Source organism: Maylandia zebra, linkage group LG4 (assembly GCF_041146795.1).
Source record: "Maylandia zebra isolate NMK-2024a linkage group LG4, Mzebra_GT3a, whole genome shotgun sequence".
NCBI lineage: Eukaryota > Metazoa > Chordata > Actinopteri > Cichliformes > Cichlidae > Maylandia > Maylandia zebra.
Window position 1 is genome coordinate 30,704,613 of NC_135170.1, and position 15,208 is coordinate 30,719,820.

The following is a 15,208-nucleotide window of genomic DNA, read 5'->3' on the forward strand; positions in this document are numbered from 1 at the left end:
TTTGTTATTAGAATCAGTGTGTGCTGAAGGTGCTTTCAGCTACTGTGGTTCTGTTCTTTGGAACAAGCTGCCTGTTGACCTGAGATCAATTACATTTGTGCCGACATTCAAAAACAAACTCAAAACCTCTTTGTTCACACAGGCTTACACTCAATAGCTGAGTGTGTATTTTAAGTTTTATTTTGCCGTTTCACTGCCTTAAGGCATTGTAACCCTACACAGGTTTTGATGCTTTTATTTTTTTGTGTTAAACACATTGAGTTTATGTGTAATGAAATGTGCCATATAAATAAAATTGGATTGCACTGAGCAAATTAAACATATCTGTCGTTGATGGCCACAGAACATCTTCTACATGTAAGCAAATCAGTATTTTTTTCTTGTTATTAAAAAAACAACAACTTTTAAGCAATTTACCTTTATATAGATCTAAATTCTGTCTCATTTGTTACACGGTGAGCCTAACGCTACAGACAGTTACACCTTTAATGTCAGCAACATAAACACAGAGATGCAGAAATCTCCAGTGTGAATTCAACTAGCTCAGTAGAAAACAAAGCTGCAAACGTGAGATCACATGTTTTGCCCTTGAGATATTTTTGTTTTGGTTTGTTTGCTTTGTTTTATTCTAATCAATAAAAAAGCAGACAAACACTAACTTTCTCTTGTTAGAAAATCTAGCAAGGATGTCCAGGCAACATTCAACACCTCAAACTCACGATGAGTTAGCATCTCTGACTTCGGTTTGACTTTACATCAACATGAAAATCTAGAAATCTGGATCTAGAAATTTAAACCAATCTAGAAATTACATTAATCACCAGTTTAAAATCAAACAAACACACAGAACTAGCTGTTTTTTTGGATTCCATCTATTTTGTTTAATTTTGTAACTGTCATGTCACCAAACTGATGCAAGCACGGATGCTGCTTACACGTATATGTGCAAAAATCTTTAATGTCATTGTGAGCAGAGAAAACAACAAACATTAGAAAATTAGCATTATAATGAAGCGCGTTTCTGTTAAGGGGTCACATAAGACAAAGACACTAAACAGAGGAGCCGTTAAAGCCATCGTCCATTACACCATGCCTGACCCACAGCACCAATAGAAGATTATTAAATTTGTCATGTGCAACCCTGAGCAGACATCTACTAAACACAATGAGGAGATGAGGCTAATGAAAAATTAAAGTATGCTTAAAAGATTACTGCTAAAATTCACAAGAGACCTTTAGATTTCACTAGAGCAAAGGATTTGTGTTCAAATCTTTTTCTAAAAGGAACCTGGGTTTCCTTATTTTAGTGCAGTTGAATGTCACACTAAACTTAACAACTACCTTCCTGAGCAGATTTACAAAAACAAAAGGATTTAGGGTAAGCTATGTCTATGTTATATTGTGAAGAGGCAAACGTATATAATCAACTTCAAATTTAGGCATCCAGCAAACACAGAATATAGTTGCTTTGTGGTGCTGAGCGGCATGCAGAGGAAGCTGTAAGGTTGCTAAGAATAAACAAAAACAATAGTTGCTGTAAAGCCAAAACAACGAGCTGAAAGACTCTAAACTGTAGATGCAGATTTAAAAGTAGAATATACCAGCTCTAAGAAAAACTTGGATTCATTAATATTTGATACATGTACTGCATAATTCACAATTCAAAAACACGTATGAACCTCCTCAAGTCAAACCCCACAGGCGGGAAGGGCAGTATTAATGTGGCTCTTCAGTTATGAGATTTCTACTGAGATAGAGTTGATACATTACAGTGGGCAGACAGGGAGGTTCACCTTTTTTCATTCCCTACTTGGAGTATGATTAGGTGCTACTCTCCAACTCCAAGCAATGTTTAATTTGTCACTGCAGGTGCAGTTATCTTGTCCTTGATGGAGCTCTTAAATGTATGGTGGAGATGTATATCTGCTCATCACAGGAAGTGGCTCTGTTACCTGGGATTTGATAAGGTATCAGCTACTCCCACTGAGGATGCCGAGAACAGTTTGCTTGGCCTTTGGCACGTTTCTCCAGATCTGTCATCCCCCGCTATTGGGACTAGCTGTGGGGTGGCTGAGAATACATCAGTATTGGAGATGTGGGAGCAATACAGACCACCATAAACCACAGCACGGAGCTAAGAGATTTATTGATTTGCCAGCTTTCTACTAGTTCGCTGTGATGCAGTAGATTTAGCACATGAAATCCTGCTGCTATAAGGGCTGGGCAGAATTATGGGAACCATTTGTATTTGCGACCTGATCAACTAGATGCTTTTTTTTTTAATGCCATCACTCACTTCCAACTTCTTGTCATACCTTTTTCCTTCCTCTCCCACTCAAACCAGAGGCTGCCTGGCAGTTCAAAGGTTCCTCTGTACTCTGTAATAACCAACACATATTAAAACTGCATTTCCCACTTCTTACTAAGACAGTTTTTACACACAAAGAAAAGAGCTCTCTCATGTTTATTTAACCACAAGTCTATGTACGTGTACTTCCTATGTCTTGTTTAATCTAGCTGTTGCATCTTTTTTGGTCTTAGAGCGACGCTGCTTTAAATACAGTGATAATGAATAGGCCTCAGGGAGTCTTTGCTGACTTGTAGCAGCAGGCTAATGAGATTAGCAAAACCACTGAGGCCCGTTAACGCCATGAGGCCCACTTTAAGGTACAACAAGATGAAAAAGAAAACAGGACTGGAGCATCAATGTGATCTGCAGAGAAACTTATCATTAGCTGGCGTAGTATCCATGTAATAACTAAATAAGGAAACTTACATGGTGAAAAATATGCGCTAATTCTCGCTTGGTTGGGGATCAAACTGTGCTAGCGCTGCATCAACCTAGCTCCTTATGGTTTCTGCCTTTTGGATTTACTGGTATGGAGATAGATTGCACAGATTGAGTCTTTATGTTTGGACGTTTGTATGTTGTGAAAGCAAGAAAATCATTCAGGACAGAACTGCTGCTTGAACAGTTCACATCCTGAATGGATTCAGTATCAAAAGTTTTGCATTGTTATATTGCAGCCAACCAACTGAATGCTTCTCCTTGACATTGATAGCAGCAACGAGCCCTTTCTACTGCTGCAAATATTTCAAATATCTGAATTTAAACCAGAAAGAATATATATTTGTCTTTACTGCAATCATCAGCATTCTTAAAAAAATTAATGGATGGCTTGGGGCATGGTTCTGATTGCACACTTAACTTGCATGGCAGCACTCTGATGTGCTTTGTCCTGTTTCTGACAAAGGACAAAAAGACAGAGTAAACACAAAGTTCAGCATGACAAATAAGTAAAACTAACGAAAACTAGTTTGACTGAAATGCACACACACAGAAACAACGAGATGTGTGCGATTAGTCAGCTGGATGATTAATACAATTGGCTACAGCAATTATTCAAACTTTATTAATGCACAACTTAAGTTCACTCTTTGGTCTAAGATGCTATGCAGCCACTCATCACTAATTGGAGCTACAGCTATTTCACATGGCAGCACTGCTCTCCGTCCTTCTTTGTCCTGGAAGTTCTAAAATACACCAGGGTGGAAAATAAGAGATGAAACCATCGTGTGTCTGTAGATAGAAAATGGGTGTATGTCTACTAAAATGGCATGTAAGTGCATTCAAAATGTGATTTGGTAAATGAGCTGATTCTTGTAAAACGCTTTCCTGCTCTACCTGAGGACTGAAATCGCTTTATATTTTGAGTGTCATTCACCGATTCACACACATTCATTTGAGCACTTTTTATAATATTCACCCTTGCCCAAGTTGCTCATATTGGAGAGCAACTTGAGATACTTTTTTCTTAAGGACACTGTGGCATGCATACTGGAATGGGCAGAGATTGACCCATTAATGTTTCAATTGGAAGATGACCTGCTCTACCTCCTGAGCTACAGCCACCTCTGGTTATTGGTTATTTAAGAATGCAACTAATGGTTTCAGACGGCTCTTCAATCTCTGATATTGTTTTATCATTTAACACACTCCTTGAACATCCCTAAAATCTATTTTCCCCTTAACCCTAAGTTTTTTTTTTTATAATCTGTGCTTTACTGTAAGGAGGTTTCGAAGCAATGCAATTATGCTGCTTTGTTTCTCAGCTTTTGTTTCTAAGGCTGCATGGCAAGCCATGTAAGAGCTTAAACACTAAAAGACTGAACTTGTATTAGACAACAAGAACAACTAAAAAGCTATTCATCTCTGAATCTCATTACTGAAGTGATAATGATGATGATGGTCTGCTCAGTTCTATTCAAAAGCATAAAGAGAGAAAAACACAGTTAGCTATAGTTTTCTTGTTAAACACAACAACTGTAATTCACTGGGATTTTTAGTGTAATTGTGAGTATACCACCTGAAATGTCCTGCCAGTCTGACAGTATTGATGAAGAAGGAAAAAACAAAACTAGCAACACATCATGCCACGATCTAAAGAAACAGCTTTAGACAACAAACTTATTGATATCTATCAATCTGTAAAGGGATACTAAGCCTTTGGGACTGCAGCGAACCAATATCCACAAATGAAGAAAACTTGGAATACTGGTAAACCTTCATAGGATTGGCCACAGTGTTTTGAGTCCATGCTAGATACCATGTTAATTAACTAGTTATTAGGTTTAGGTTCAGGGGGGCAATCACTTTTTCACACAGGGGCAGACAGGTATAGGTTGAATTTAACTGAACTGAATCTCTAAAAATTTCATGTTGAACCTGTGGTAAAATGTTCTCCATTAGAAGAATCAGCATTAAAGTAAATTAAAATAAACTGTTGTAAAGAAAGCATTACCTGACATTAACCTGAAACCTGAAGCCTAGACTACCCACAATGACACTTGACAATCAACTGTTCAGCCAGAGCACTAATGCAGCACTAGTAGCAGAAGTAAATGAAAAGTCTTTGGTAACATAGATCTGCTAAATTTACTTCTTGTCAGATTTGTTGTCTTCATTCAAAACCAAAATGATAGCAATTAAGACAGTAACGCTAGCTTCTTCTAAAAGAAGGAATCTATGTCAACACATGGCAAATGACTAATATTCCACCTGCTATATGTACTCCTCAAGACCTCAAATTAGACTTTGAATAAATCCGTGGAGTTCTGTTTTCTTCAGCTTCACATTCAGCACACACCATGTGCTGTATGTGATGTTTTGTCTTGGTTCCTTTTTTATTGCAGTAAAAGCAGACAAAGCCACTAATGATGTCAAAAAATAAATACTAAAAGTCTAAACTAAAACCTAAAAAGTAAAATCCAAATATATTTAATTGTCACCAGTCGAAAAAAACAACTATAATTACGCTCACTATGGATTTGTTTAGATTTGTGTGCATTTCATACAGATACTTAATCCTTTCTCCTTCTGTTTCCAACACTGAGTACATAGTAGAAAAGGGAAAAAAAGTTTAAAACACAGCTTGAGCTTCAACATTTCCACAGAGAAAACATCTGCCATGGTTCAAACATGGCAAGGGAGCCCACGAGAGAGTGTGGGCACAGAAATCCACCAAACTCACATCCGCAGAGAAAAAGAAGATGAGTGATCAGACACAGAGGCAGTAAACTAACCTGGGGCAGTACTGTTAAAGAACATTTTTGATATGTAGGGGTCGTTTAATAGCCATTCTTGCCCACGAGCCGATAATTAGCCCATTTCATCTGTGTTAATGTATGATAATGGCTACTGTCATGCAACTTCCGAAACAAATCTTCTGAAAATGCATAAACTCATATCCCTTGGTTATTTTCTTGGCCAAGAGGTCTGGTGGTGATTTAATAAATGCAGAAAATGATGTTCAAACATTTCTATGATGACCAACAAAGTTTTAACAGCCAGTTATGCGTAAAACAGATTTTACAGTCTTGTGTATTCAGGCTGACTACCGCAAAAGACGAGTTGCTTCAGCATGATGCAAATATTATTTTAACTTTTATACTGCAGTTTACTGCTTTCAGAAAGAAAAACACAAGAAGCCGACTTACAGAAGAGAAGTTATGAGCTCCACATGGCTCTCCTCTATATTTGCAGGACAGAAGCATGTCATCCAGTTGGTGGCTCAGTCTGTCCATAAACTCCAGGTTGGTCCCTTCAAAGTTTCTGGGTGGGAGAAAGAGCCTGAAGTCTGACAGTTTCTTGAACCAGGTGCGACGGTCCTCCTGAAGCAAGTCCAAAACCATGGGTCTCACTGTCCGGTTAGCAAGCAGCAGGCCCAGCCAGTGGCCAGCAAAGTACAGGTCACTCTTGGTGAGTTTGTAGAGGCGGATAGGGTTATTGTTACAGATAGTGACTGTAGGGAAAGCCAGTTCTTTGGCCCATTCAGTGTGGACTCGCGTGTATGTGGGAAAGGAAAGCCAGTGGAGTAAGCGGTTGGAGGACCAGGATAAAAGCAACCCTACAGAGGTGCAGAGTGCCAGAAGCCAGAAGGCCCTGCGGCCCACAGAGCCACCAGGGACGCAAATATGCCGCAAACCGTGTAGGCGTGTCCTTGACAGCAGAGTGGAAGTGACCTGGGCCAGAGTTGGCTTCGGATGAAGCCGCTGACGGCCTTTTCTGATCATGGCCGGGGATCCCCTCCGGAGACAGCGCCCTTCCAAGGCCATCGCTGTCCACAGTGCTCCTAAAGCTGCGGGAAAGGCTTCATTTCCCAGCCAGGCCTCAAGGGCTGGGGCCCACATGTAGCTCCAGGATAAATCCACTACTGTAATCCACACATGGATATGCGTTGGCCCTAAAAAACACTACAGACCTATAGACTTTGAAGTGCATTGACACTGCATGCACACACACACAAAAAGTGACCTTACGAAAGCTGTGTGTTTTGAAGCTGCCTTTTCTTATTGGTGCAGGAGCTCTGTTGAACTGAGCAGCAGCTACTTGTTGGTCATTTCTCTTGGTCTCTCCATGTGAGAGTGCTCCAATCATCCAGCTCAGCAGGGACAGAAAAAAAAATCAGCTAGGCAAATGTGCTCCAAGCAAGGTGTCTTCTACATGAATGACTCCAGCATCCACGGCAGTTAGGGTGACAGTGAACAAGAGAGGATGAGACAGAGAGAGCGAAGGCAAGAGGAAGAGGGAGGGGAGGAGAGAGGGAGAGAAGAGGACAGAATACAAAATACCACGGGCTTAGTACAGAGGACAAAAAACAAATGAAAGAAGGGAAGGTAATTAAAATAATGAGATGACAGAGGACAGAATTGGTTGGTGTGGTGCAGTCCGCAAGAAGAGCTGTGTTCCAGCGCTGTGCTTTGGGTTAAGTATGTGTTTTTGAGCTTCACAGCTTTGCAGAAGCATTCATCAGCCAGAGGCAGCAATCACTTCCTTGTCACTATTAAGTATGTGGTTTAATTGAATTCGCAAAAGTCTACGATCCTCATTTGTTTTCTTCTCCCACTTTCTGGTCTCACTTTTGGTGCCTTTAGTTCTTTCTGATGTCACTGATCCGCTCCTCGTCTGTCCCTGAACTCTGTTTTAACCGGCGTTATTAGGTCCTGCAGGTAAACACGGGACAGCTTCATCTTGCAGCGGACCTGCTTCTCAGCAGCGCGGCCACAGTTAGAGACGTACCACAACACACTTTCACATGGAGAAGGAGGCACTCATGCACGTACACGGACAAACACTCACAGCGGTTTCCTGCGGGAAACCAGACCAGAGATAATCTGTTCTGTCACACTCACATCTCAACATCTCTCCCCCTTATCTGTCTCCTGTTATTCTTTCTTCTTCCCCCCTAGTTTTTTCTCCCCCACTCACAGACAGGATCTCTAATCTCAATATTCCCCTCATGTCTCCGCTCCTCCTTCTAAAAATACTCTCTCCAAATCAAATCCATCAACTTGCCCTCATGCTCCTCCTCCTCTTGTCTTTTATGTCAGTCAAGCCCCGTAAGCTCGACCTCCTGTCGGGCACCCCCCACCTCCTCCTCTTCTTCTTTTTCACTTTGTCCGAGCACTCCCTTGCTTTTCTTCCATCAGGAAAGGCTTCTGTGTGCGCTTTCCTCTCTCTGTGTCCTTGTCAGCTTCATCCAGCTCGCTCCCTCTCCCTGGTCTGAATGACTTCACTCCTCTCTGTGATCTCTCTTTTTTCTCCCCCTCTCTCTCTCGATGTCTCTCACGCTTTTGCTTCTCTGTTTTGCTCTGCTTTTCAGGCAGCTTGTCCCCCCATTGCTCTTCTTCTCCTCCTCCTGCGCCACAGCTCTGTCCACGCAGCCGGTGAGCCCGTCACTGATGAGAGCGCCTGTCTCTCTCTGTGCTAACTTGCGCCGTCCTTCGCCCCCCTCTGTTTGTCTGCTGCTGCTGCTGAGCCACACAGCCTCAGAGCGATGAGAGGCTGCTGTGTGCATGCAGTGCACAAAAGCCACGCGTAGAATCTCTTGTTCTCTGGGTTAATTTTTTTTTTTATCTCATTCTTTTTATTCCGGCAATAGAGATTTTAAATTTGTTTGGAAAAACTGGATTGGAATAAAATGGGTTATGCACTCTTTGCCGACTTTAGCTTTGGTCTTTTAAAGGGACCGTCTCCCCTCAGCTAAAGACCCGCTCATTGAGATTCACTGGATTTTTCTCTTAACTTTAACTTGAAATGGTCCACTAAACCTTAGACATTTTAGTCTAGCAAAATAATAAGCGAAAAGAAAATTATATATACACATTTTTATTTTGATTAATTCCAAGCTGCTCTATTTCACGTACATTTGTCCTTGTTCCATAACCTGAGATCTAAACTCAGGTTAAGGAACAACCACTGATTTTTTTGTTATTTTTTTTAATATCTCAATAGCAAAATTGATATGACCCAAATAAACACTCTGGCAATGGTATGTTTAGTGCTATGAATTGAAAAAACTTTGTAAATCATTCATTTTTTACACATATTTTCCATTTTTAATTTATTTGGTTCTTTGTAAGTAGCGCTGGTGGCCTCTGTAGTTCTATAAAGACAACGACCTTAATACATACCAAGCGAGGCTGCATATTCAATTCTCTGAGAAAGCTCATTTTATTTTTCATAAAACGTAGAGGCATAGTTCAGTCTTTGAGCGTGTCCTTTGTGGCTCTGAGCAGAACAACCTTCCACACAACAAAATGTTATCTTATTACCTCGTTTCGGATGCAAACCCACCTTTTGTACCATTTTTTTCCTTTTTTAATGGTGAAGGATTATTGCATTCCTGGTCTGCAAGTATCACTTGCGCCAACAAGCACTCTCCGTTTAGGACAGTCAAGTTAAATAGCCTTCGTCAATACAAGTAAACAGACAGCTTCAGAGCCAACTCGCTGTAAGGGCTCTTGTTCACCGAGTCCTGCAATGCATGGTTTTGTAAAATTCAAGGTTTCACTCATTAACATTCAGTAATGTTCTTGTGCCAATTATAGAGGAGACCATTTTCTCCCTGTGTGATGAAGGCTATTTTTCCACTTCATTTTAATTTTTTAGATTGCTTTATTAAACTCCCCTAAGCTGCTCTCTGTTTCTACAGAAAAATGTAAAATAAAGCTCAGAATTTAAACCCGTCTGTATAATTTGTCAGAACCTGCAATGTGTGGTGGCTCTGAATAATTATCAGGATCTTAGATCATTTTTGTAGTAGTATATAATAAATGCCAGAGACCAAACTAATTAATATAAAACAGTTTCTTAACATCACGGGGTGAATATCGAACTCCGCGTGTGGGTTTGACATGATTTTGACTGGAACCGTGTTGCTTGTTGCCGTTCAGCTGAAAGTTCTCGAACGCTGCTTGACAACTTCTAGTGATCTCATCTTTGAATGCGTAATGATAAGACATTTTTTAACTTTGAACTATAGAGCCCACACATAAGTTTAAAGAAACATTTCAAGCTGTCAAGAGAAATTAGCACAGAAATCCAAACTGGCATGTGCTCGCATTTGCACACATAATGAAGCGCATCGTTCCCAAACAGCAAAACGTGCACTGTGAAAACGTTAAAACAGGTCCATGTATAATGCATAACCAGCAAAAATACAAAGAACAGGAACACAGTGTGAAATCTGGAATGTCAAATGCGTGCATGTATACATATTTCTTCTAACGCCTACTGTATGCTATGGTGGAATGCATAAGCACGCACACATTCACTGCCTACAGCTAGAGGCAGAGGCAGCCTTCCAGAGCTTGGATCCACAGGCTGAATAATTAGCTTGGAGCCATAAAGAGGGTTTCTCAGTCCAGCTATGCAGCCAGTGTAACGAACAGCTCAAAGGCTCAATATATCCAATTTGCAATTCTAAAACATAAGGGAAATCACAGATTAATTAGGGACACAGCCAGCCCAAACATCAGATACAATTAGACCGCATTGTATAGCTGCAGCATCGTGGCATGTGACTCCTATAAAATAATCCGGTATGTTTTAGTCAAATGCACCGTCACAAGATCAAAGGCCACATAGTGGCAAACTGGCAGCGAGAGAGCAGCTTGTAAATACAAACCACAATTAAACATTCATAGATTCATGTTAATGAGGCCTAGAATGTTTCAGAAGCCTGCATTAAACACTTAATAGTTAAACAGGAACTCTGCGAGGTTGTAGTTGATTCACAAGAGGGCAAGCTCCACGCTGGCCTTGTTGGTGAATGCACAGGTGAGGCTGTGTCAAGGGCAAGCAGGACACAGGAGGCAAAGAAAAACAGTATACATGCGCTGGGATGCCATTAATCAAAACCCCAGCTTAATTTAAAATGTTAGCGGTGGCAGGCGAAGCAATCAGTGGCTTTTTCTGAGCTGTTAGACTTTTCCAAACTAACGGCAGCAACACTTGTCATCAAGAGAAAAAAGCTTAGCGGGCAGCTTCACTTTCCATCTTCCAGCTGGACCTAAAGCTTTTATTTTTTTAATACAAAGATAAGTCCCTGGGTAGCTACTGATTAAAACTTAAAGACTGATGTCTCATGATAGTAGCTCATTTAATCATTATTCCATCTAATAGTTGTTGTCAGGGTTCATAGAACCATCTAGAGATAGCTTCCTTTGTGATGTGACAGAGGTTTGGCTTGGTCTTGTCTATCATCTTCGAGTCTGTGTCAGGGATAACAACATGTTGAGGTGTGGCGCTCATTTGAGGCCAGAAAACTGGCTCCAGTGAAATCCTCAGCAAGTTCCCCATCAAAGAATTCATATACTCAAACAAAGGTAGTGAATGCTGCTGTGCTCATCAATTTAGCTTAATTGATTTAACCTTAAAACAGCTGCTGCCTTGCATTAACACAAAAAGTGTCTTTGATGTAGCTGATGCAGGCAGAACTGTCCTCCGGCATTCTTCTCCTGTAGAAGGCAGTCTCTTTGGTTTATAGCAACACCTGCTCTAGATATTTTTTGTGTGTAAAAATAAGCCAGACTAAACCTTTACTAAACATTTCTCTGTTATAGACCTTGGAGACACTTTCCAGAAGTTTTTCAGTGACTTATTCTTACATTTAGAATCACCCACTAAAATGCATTTTCTGTAAAACCTACACAGTGTTCACACCATTTTTATCCAAGCAGTCACTCTTTTTCTGTTAATCAAAAAGACTGACCTCATTAGTAGTCAAAATCTTATCAGTGTATTTTTAAGCAACATTTCTTTTGCTCTATAAAATTCTGAGGATTAAGCTAAATAAATCTGGTATGTCTCGGTTTTCTTTACTTTGTTTGTTTAGATAAAGTATGTCACTCTGTACAAACTGCCTCCATGTGCAGCAGCTCAAAAGACAAATGCTGGTGAGACGCTTAAAAACAGTAAACCGAGACAAACAAAGGAGACTGTAGAGCTGAAAGGACGTGAGATAAGTGGCAGTTATCTGTGGATTTGTTACCAGTAGCAACACCTTCAGTAATCAGTTAACATGAATATTGATCACTGCCACTTTCAGCTACGAAATTCAGTCTTAGTGAAGAGGACTATAAATGCATAGGGGTGTTCAGACATATATACAAGTCACATATACAGGACTATAATTTTGTAGCTAAAAGTAATGTTTACTTTTTTCAGTGAACAGAATGAGATAAATAACTGGTATATTTTTGAAGTAAAACACAAATCAGCATGTTGCTTAATTGAACATAAGCAATCAGTCTGCTGTAACAAATTCAGAAAAAACTGGTTCTACTCAAGACCGACTATTACAGAAGTTGCCCTTTGCACTCACCTGCATACTCATTTTGATTGAAAAGTCTGAGTCACATAGAGAATAATAGGGCTCATGGTGATCATCCTACCTGTAAACGGCGCAGCTGTCTGCTCTGTCGGAGCAGGAGGTGACATCACTCAAAGAAAGCCACCAAAAAAACAGTCTCAGCAAGAAAACAGTTAGCAGTGATGGAGATGCTGTAATTTAGCCTGCAGGCTGAAAAAGAAGCATCGTTTTTTGTGTTAAGAAAAAACCACAGGAGCTCTGTTGCACATAGTCAGAAAGATTTATTTTAAAACTAGCTTTCTATACTGCGAATGACTTCAGCAACTGTCTAAAAGCAGCTCAACTTGCACAGTAGGTGTTAAGTTGAGATTAAATAATGTTAAATTGCATGAAGCCCTAATGATATCTGTGGGATTGATAATAAAAACACACAATTGTAGTGCAAAAAGAATATTAAGAACACATTTAGAAACCTAAGAATAAAAACTGAGCACAGCTATTATTTAATCTGAATTTTGAACTCGTTTATTTTATTAAATGTACGTATTATATTTTTCTTTGTCAAAATTAGAGAGAAATAACTGAGGGTTACTAGCTCCTCGCCGGCTAATGAAAAGCAGATTTACTTCATTTTCTGCTAAATCAATAGAGGTGGAAGTGGAATGACTCCAGCCCTGATGGCTCGAGGGTGGCCTGGAGGAACCCACAACACCGGTGCTGTCGATCGCCCAACATTACAGAAGCAAACTGTGCTGAACATGATCACCTCTATTTTTATTAATTGTCAGTGGTTACAGAAACATAACGAGGCACAGCTCAATAAAAAGAGACCACTGATGTTAGGTTTCACCTGCTCGTTCAATATACTTATGCCACATCTGCTGCCACTGCTAAATGTTTTTAATTGATTCTCCGCATCATTAGGGAGTAGATTATGATGTTCCATATATCTTATATAACACATCAATTTGTCTGACTGATTTTGTTGCTCATTTTCAAAACCACAACTTATTTAAAATAAATCAGGAATTTTATAGCACATCATTAACATTGTACTCTTAGACTGCTGGAGTAAAGTGGACAGAATCTGACAAATCCTTCCACCTACATTACCAACAACCAAAGCTGACACCTGCAGCTTAGTCAGGCGTTCATATTTGTAATGCTAATAGTGGTTAATGAAGCCTCAAGTTGGTGAAGCTTCAAGTTGCTAAAGCCTCCAGCAGAGATGAGGTGTGTGGGACTGACCAAGACCTGTCAACAAACATCAGATATTATCCCCCCAGTATCCATAATTTTATACAGTCACTGAACCTCTTCGTAGTTGTTATTCAAACGGATCCTGTGCTACCTCCAAAATCAGCTTCTCGTTTGAGGACAAAGGGAGCAAGCCAGGCAAACACTATCCTTTTTTTTTCATCTGCTTCATGGTTGATTAGGTTTGTTTTCATGCTGCTGCTCTTTTTTATTAAACTACCACCACCTTTTTTGATTTAAAAATAGCGGGAAGCAGCTGCTTTAGATCTATCCTCACACCTGGCCCACATTTAGACAGAGCAGAAGGACATTTAAAATCTGACGAGCAAGTAGTTACAACAAAAAAGGGGACGGTGCTTAAAATGTGGGCGCGCACACATCTCAATGAATGTCCCAGTTTTAATAACCCCAAAACTGGTGTGTCATTCATCCAGCTGGACTCCAGTCCCCATGATTACACAATCAGCTTCAGTTACACTTAGAATTTTCCCCAACTGACACTAGCTAAACACTGTCTGACAGGTTGGCAGCATCCCAGCTCCACTCTGCAAACACACTCCTAACCTTTATGGCTCCCTGCGGCCATCCACACACTTTGATAACCCCGGCCATGATTCAGTCTGCACACCAAAGAATCAACAGAAAACAATTGATGTCTTACTCTGGGATAAACTTAACACTAAAAGCATTCCTGTTTCCATAATTGTTGGAGCATTGCTGGAAATTGAATTAAATGCAAAAAGACATAATGTGCAAGTCATTGAAATTCTATATTCAACTGAATTTTGTACAGTTAGTTTTTATAATGCATTAAAATAAATTGGTTAGCAGTGGTAAATGGACTGATTCTTATATAGCGCTTTTCTACTCTCCCGGAGTACTCAAAGCACTCTAGTGGTTTGACATTGTCTTGCAGAAATAAGCAAGGCCTTTCTTAAAGACAATTATGTGACATCATGTTACTCAAGCCTGTCCACAAAGCTACATGATGCCTCTTCTCTTTAATTTGCATGATATGGTACTCTTGATTTTCAAACAGACTTTCAGATTTTGTGTATCCAGATGGCAATGGCAGCATTACTGGCTCTTGTTTGGGTGCTGGTATAGTTCTGACTTGCATTTGTGAACAATCTTTGCTCACTGAACATAAACACACATTTTCAGAAGTGTTACTGAAACATTGCTGTGAGCCATTTAAGAATTGTGAGTTATTTATTTAATTTTATGCATTTTTTAAGGAGTTCTTAGAGGTATTAGCTAGTAGATCATGCTCATTCAGCACTGGAGTTTTCCCTTATAGATAATTGTCTGGAACTGTTACTATCGGTTACTACAATATGATAGTATCTAGAGATTATCAAGTTTATGATGGAAATATTTTCCTACACAAGCTTAAAAAAGAAGAACCAATTCTTATCTTTACTTCTGAAAGACTGAGATACTCTGGTATACTGTACTCAGTTCTGATACCGACACAGTTGACTTTTTCACAACTTTTCCACTCTTTTGTTGTATAGGGCGTGAACGGTTATATAACACTGCCCAGACCTGTTGGTAGAAATAGTAATGGGGGTAACTTTAGGTCAGTGAAATCTAATTTACAATGTTTGTTTCTGCCATAACACTTATTGAGCACCAACTGCTGGCTGTTATGCAATAAGCAAACTATTTTAATTCTACCTTTTTACAAAATGAGGGTACTTAAATTTGCATTATTTGCATCGAAACTACAAATGAAATCAGCAAGTCTAGCTGGGTTCTACAATGGGTTTGTCCGTTTTTCCCCAGTTATACTC

At 39.8% G+C, this 15,208-nt stretch overlaps 1 protein-coding gene across 4 annotated transcripts in view; it reads right to left on the minus strand.

Annotated features, from left to right (window-relative positions):
* Nucleotides 1-15,208, minus strand: part of asic2 (acid-sensing (proton-gated) ion channel 2) — a 404,006-nt gene that overhangs the window by 118,689 nt on the left and 270,109 nt on the right. The window contains exon 1 of one of the 4 annotated variants that reach the window (XM_076883385.1): nucleotides 5,998-8,274. The exons of 2 other annotated variants lie outside the window; for them this stretch is intronic. In XM_076883385.1, the coding sequence (XP_076739500.1) occupies nucleotides 5,998-6,690 (693 nt within the window). In that variant the 5' untranslated portion in view covers nucleotides 6,691-8,274. Of the gene's footprint in view, nucleotides 1-5,997; nucleotides 8,275-15,208 lie in introns of those variants that run through there. One more of the 4 variants, XM_004552396.4, reaches the window with a different exon arrangement.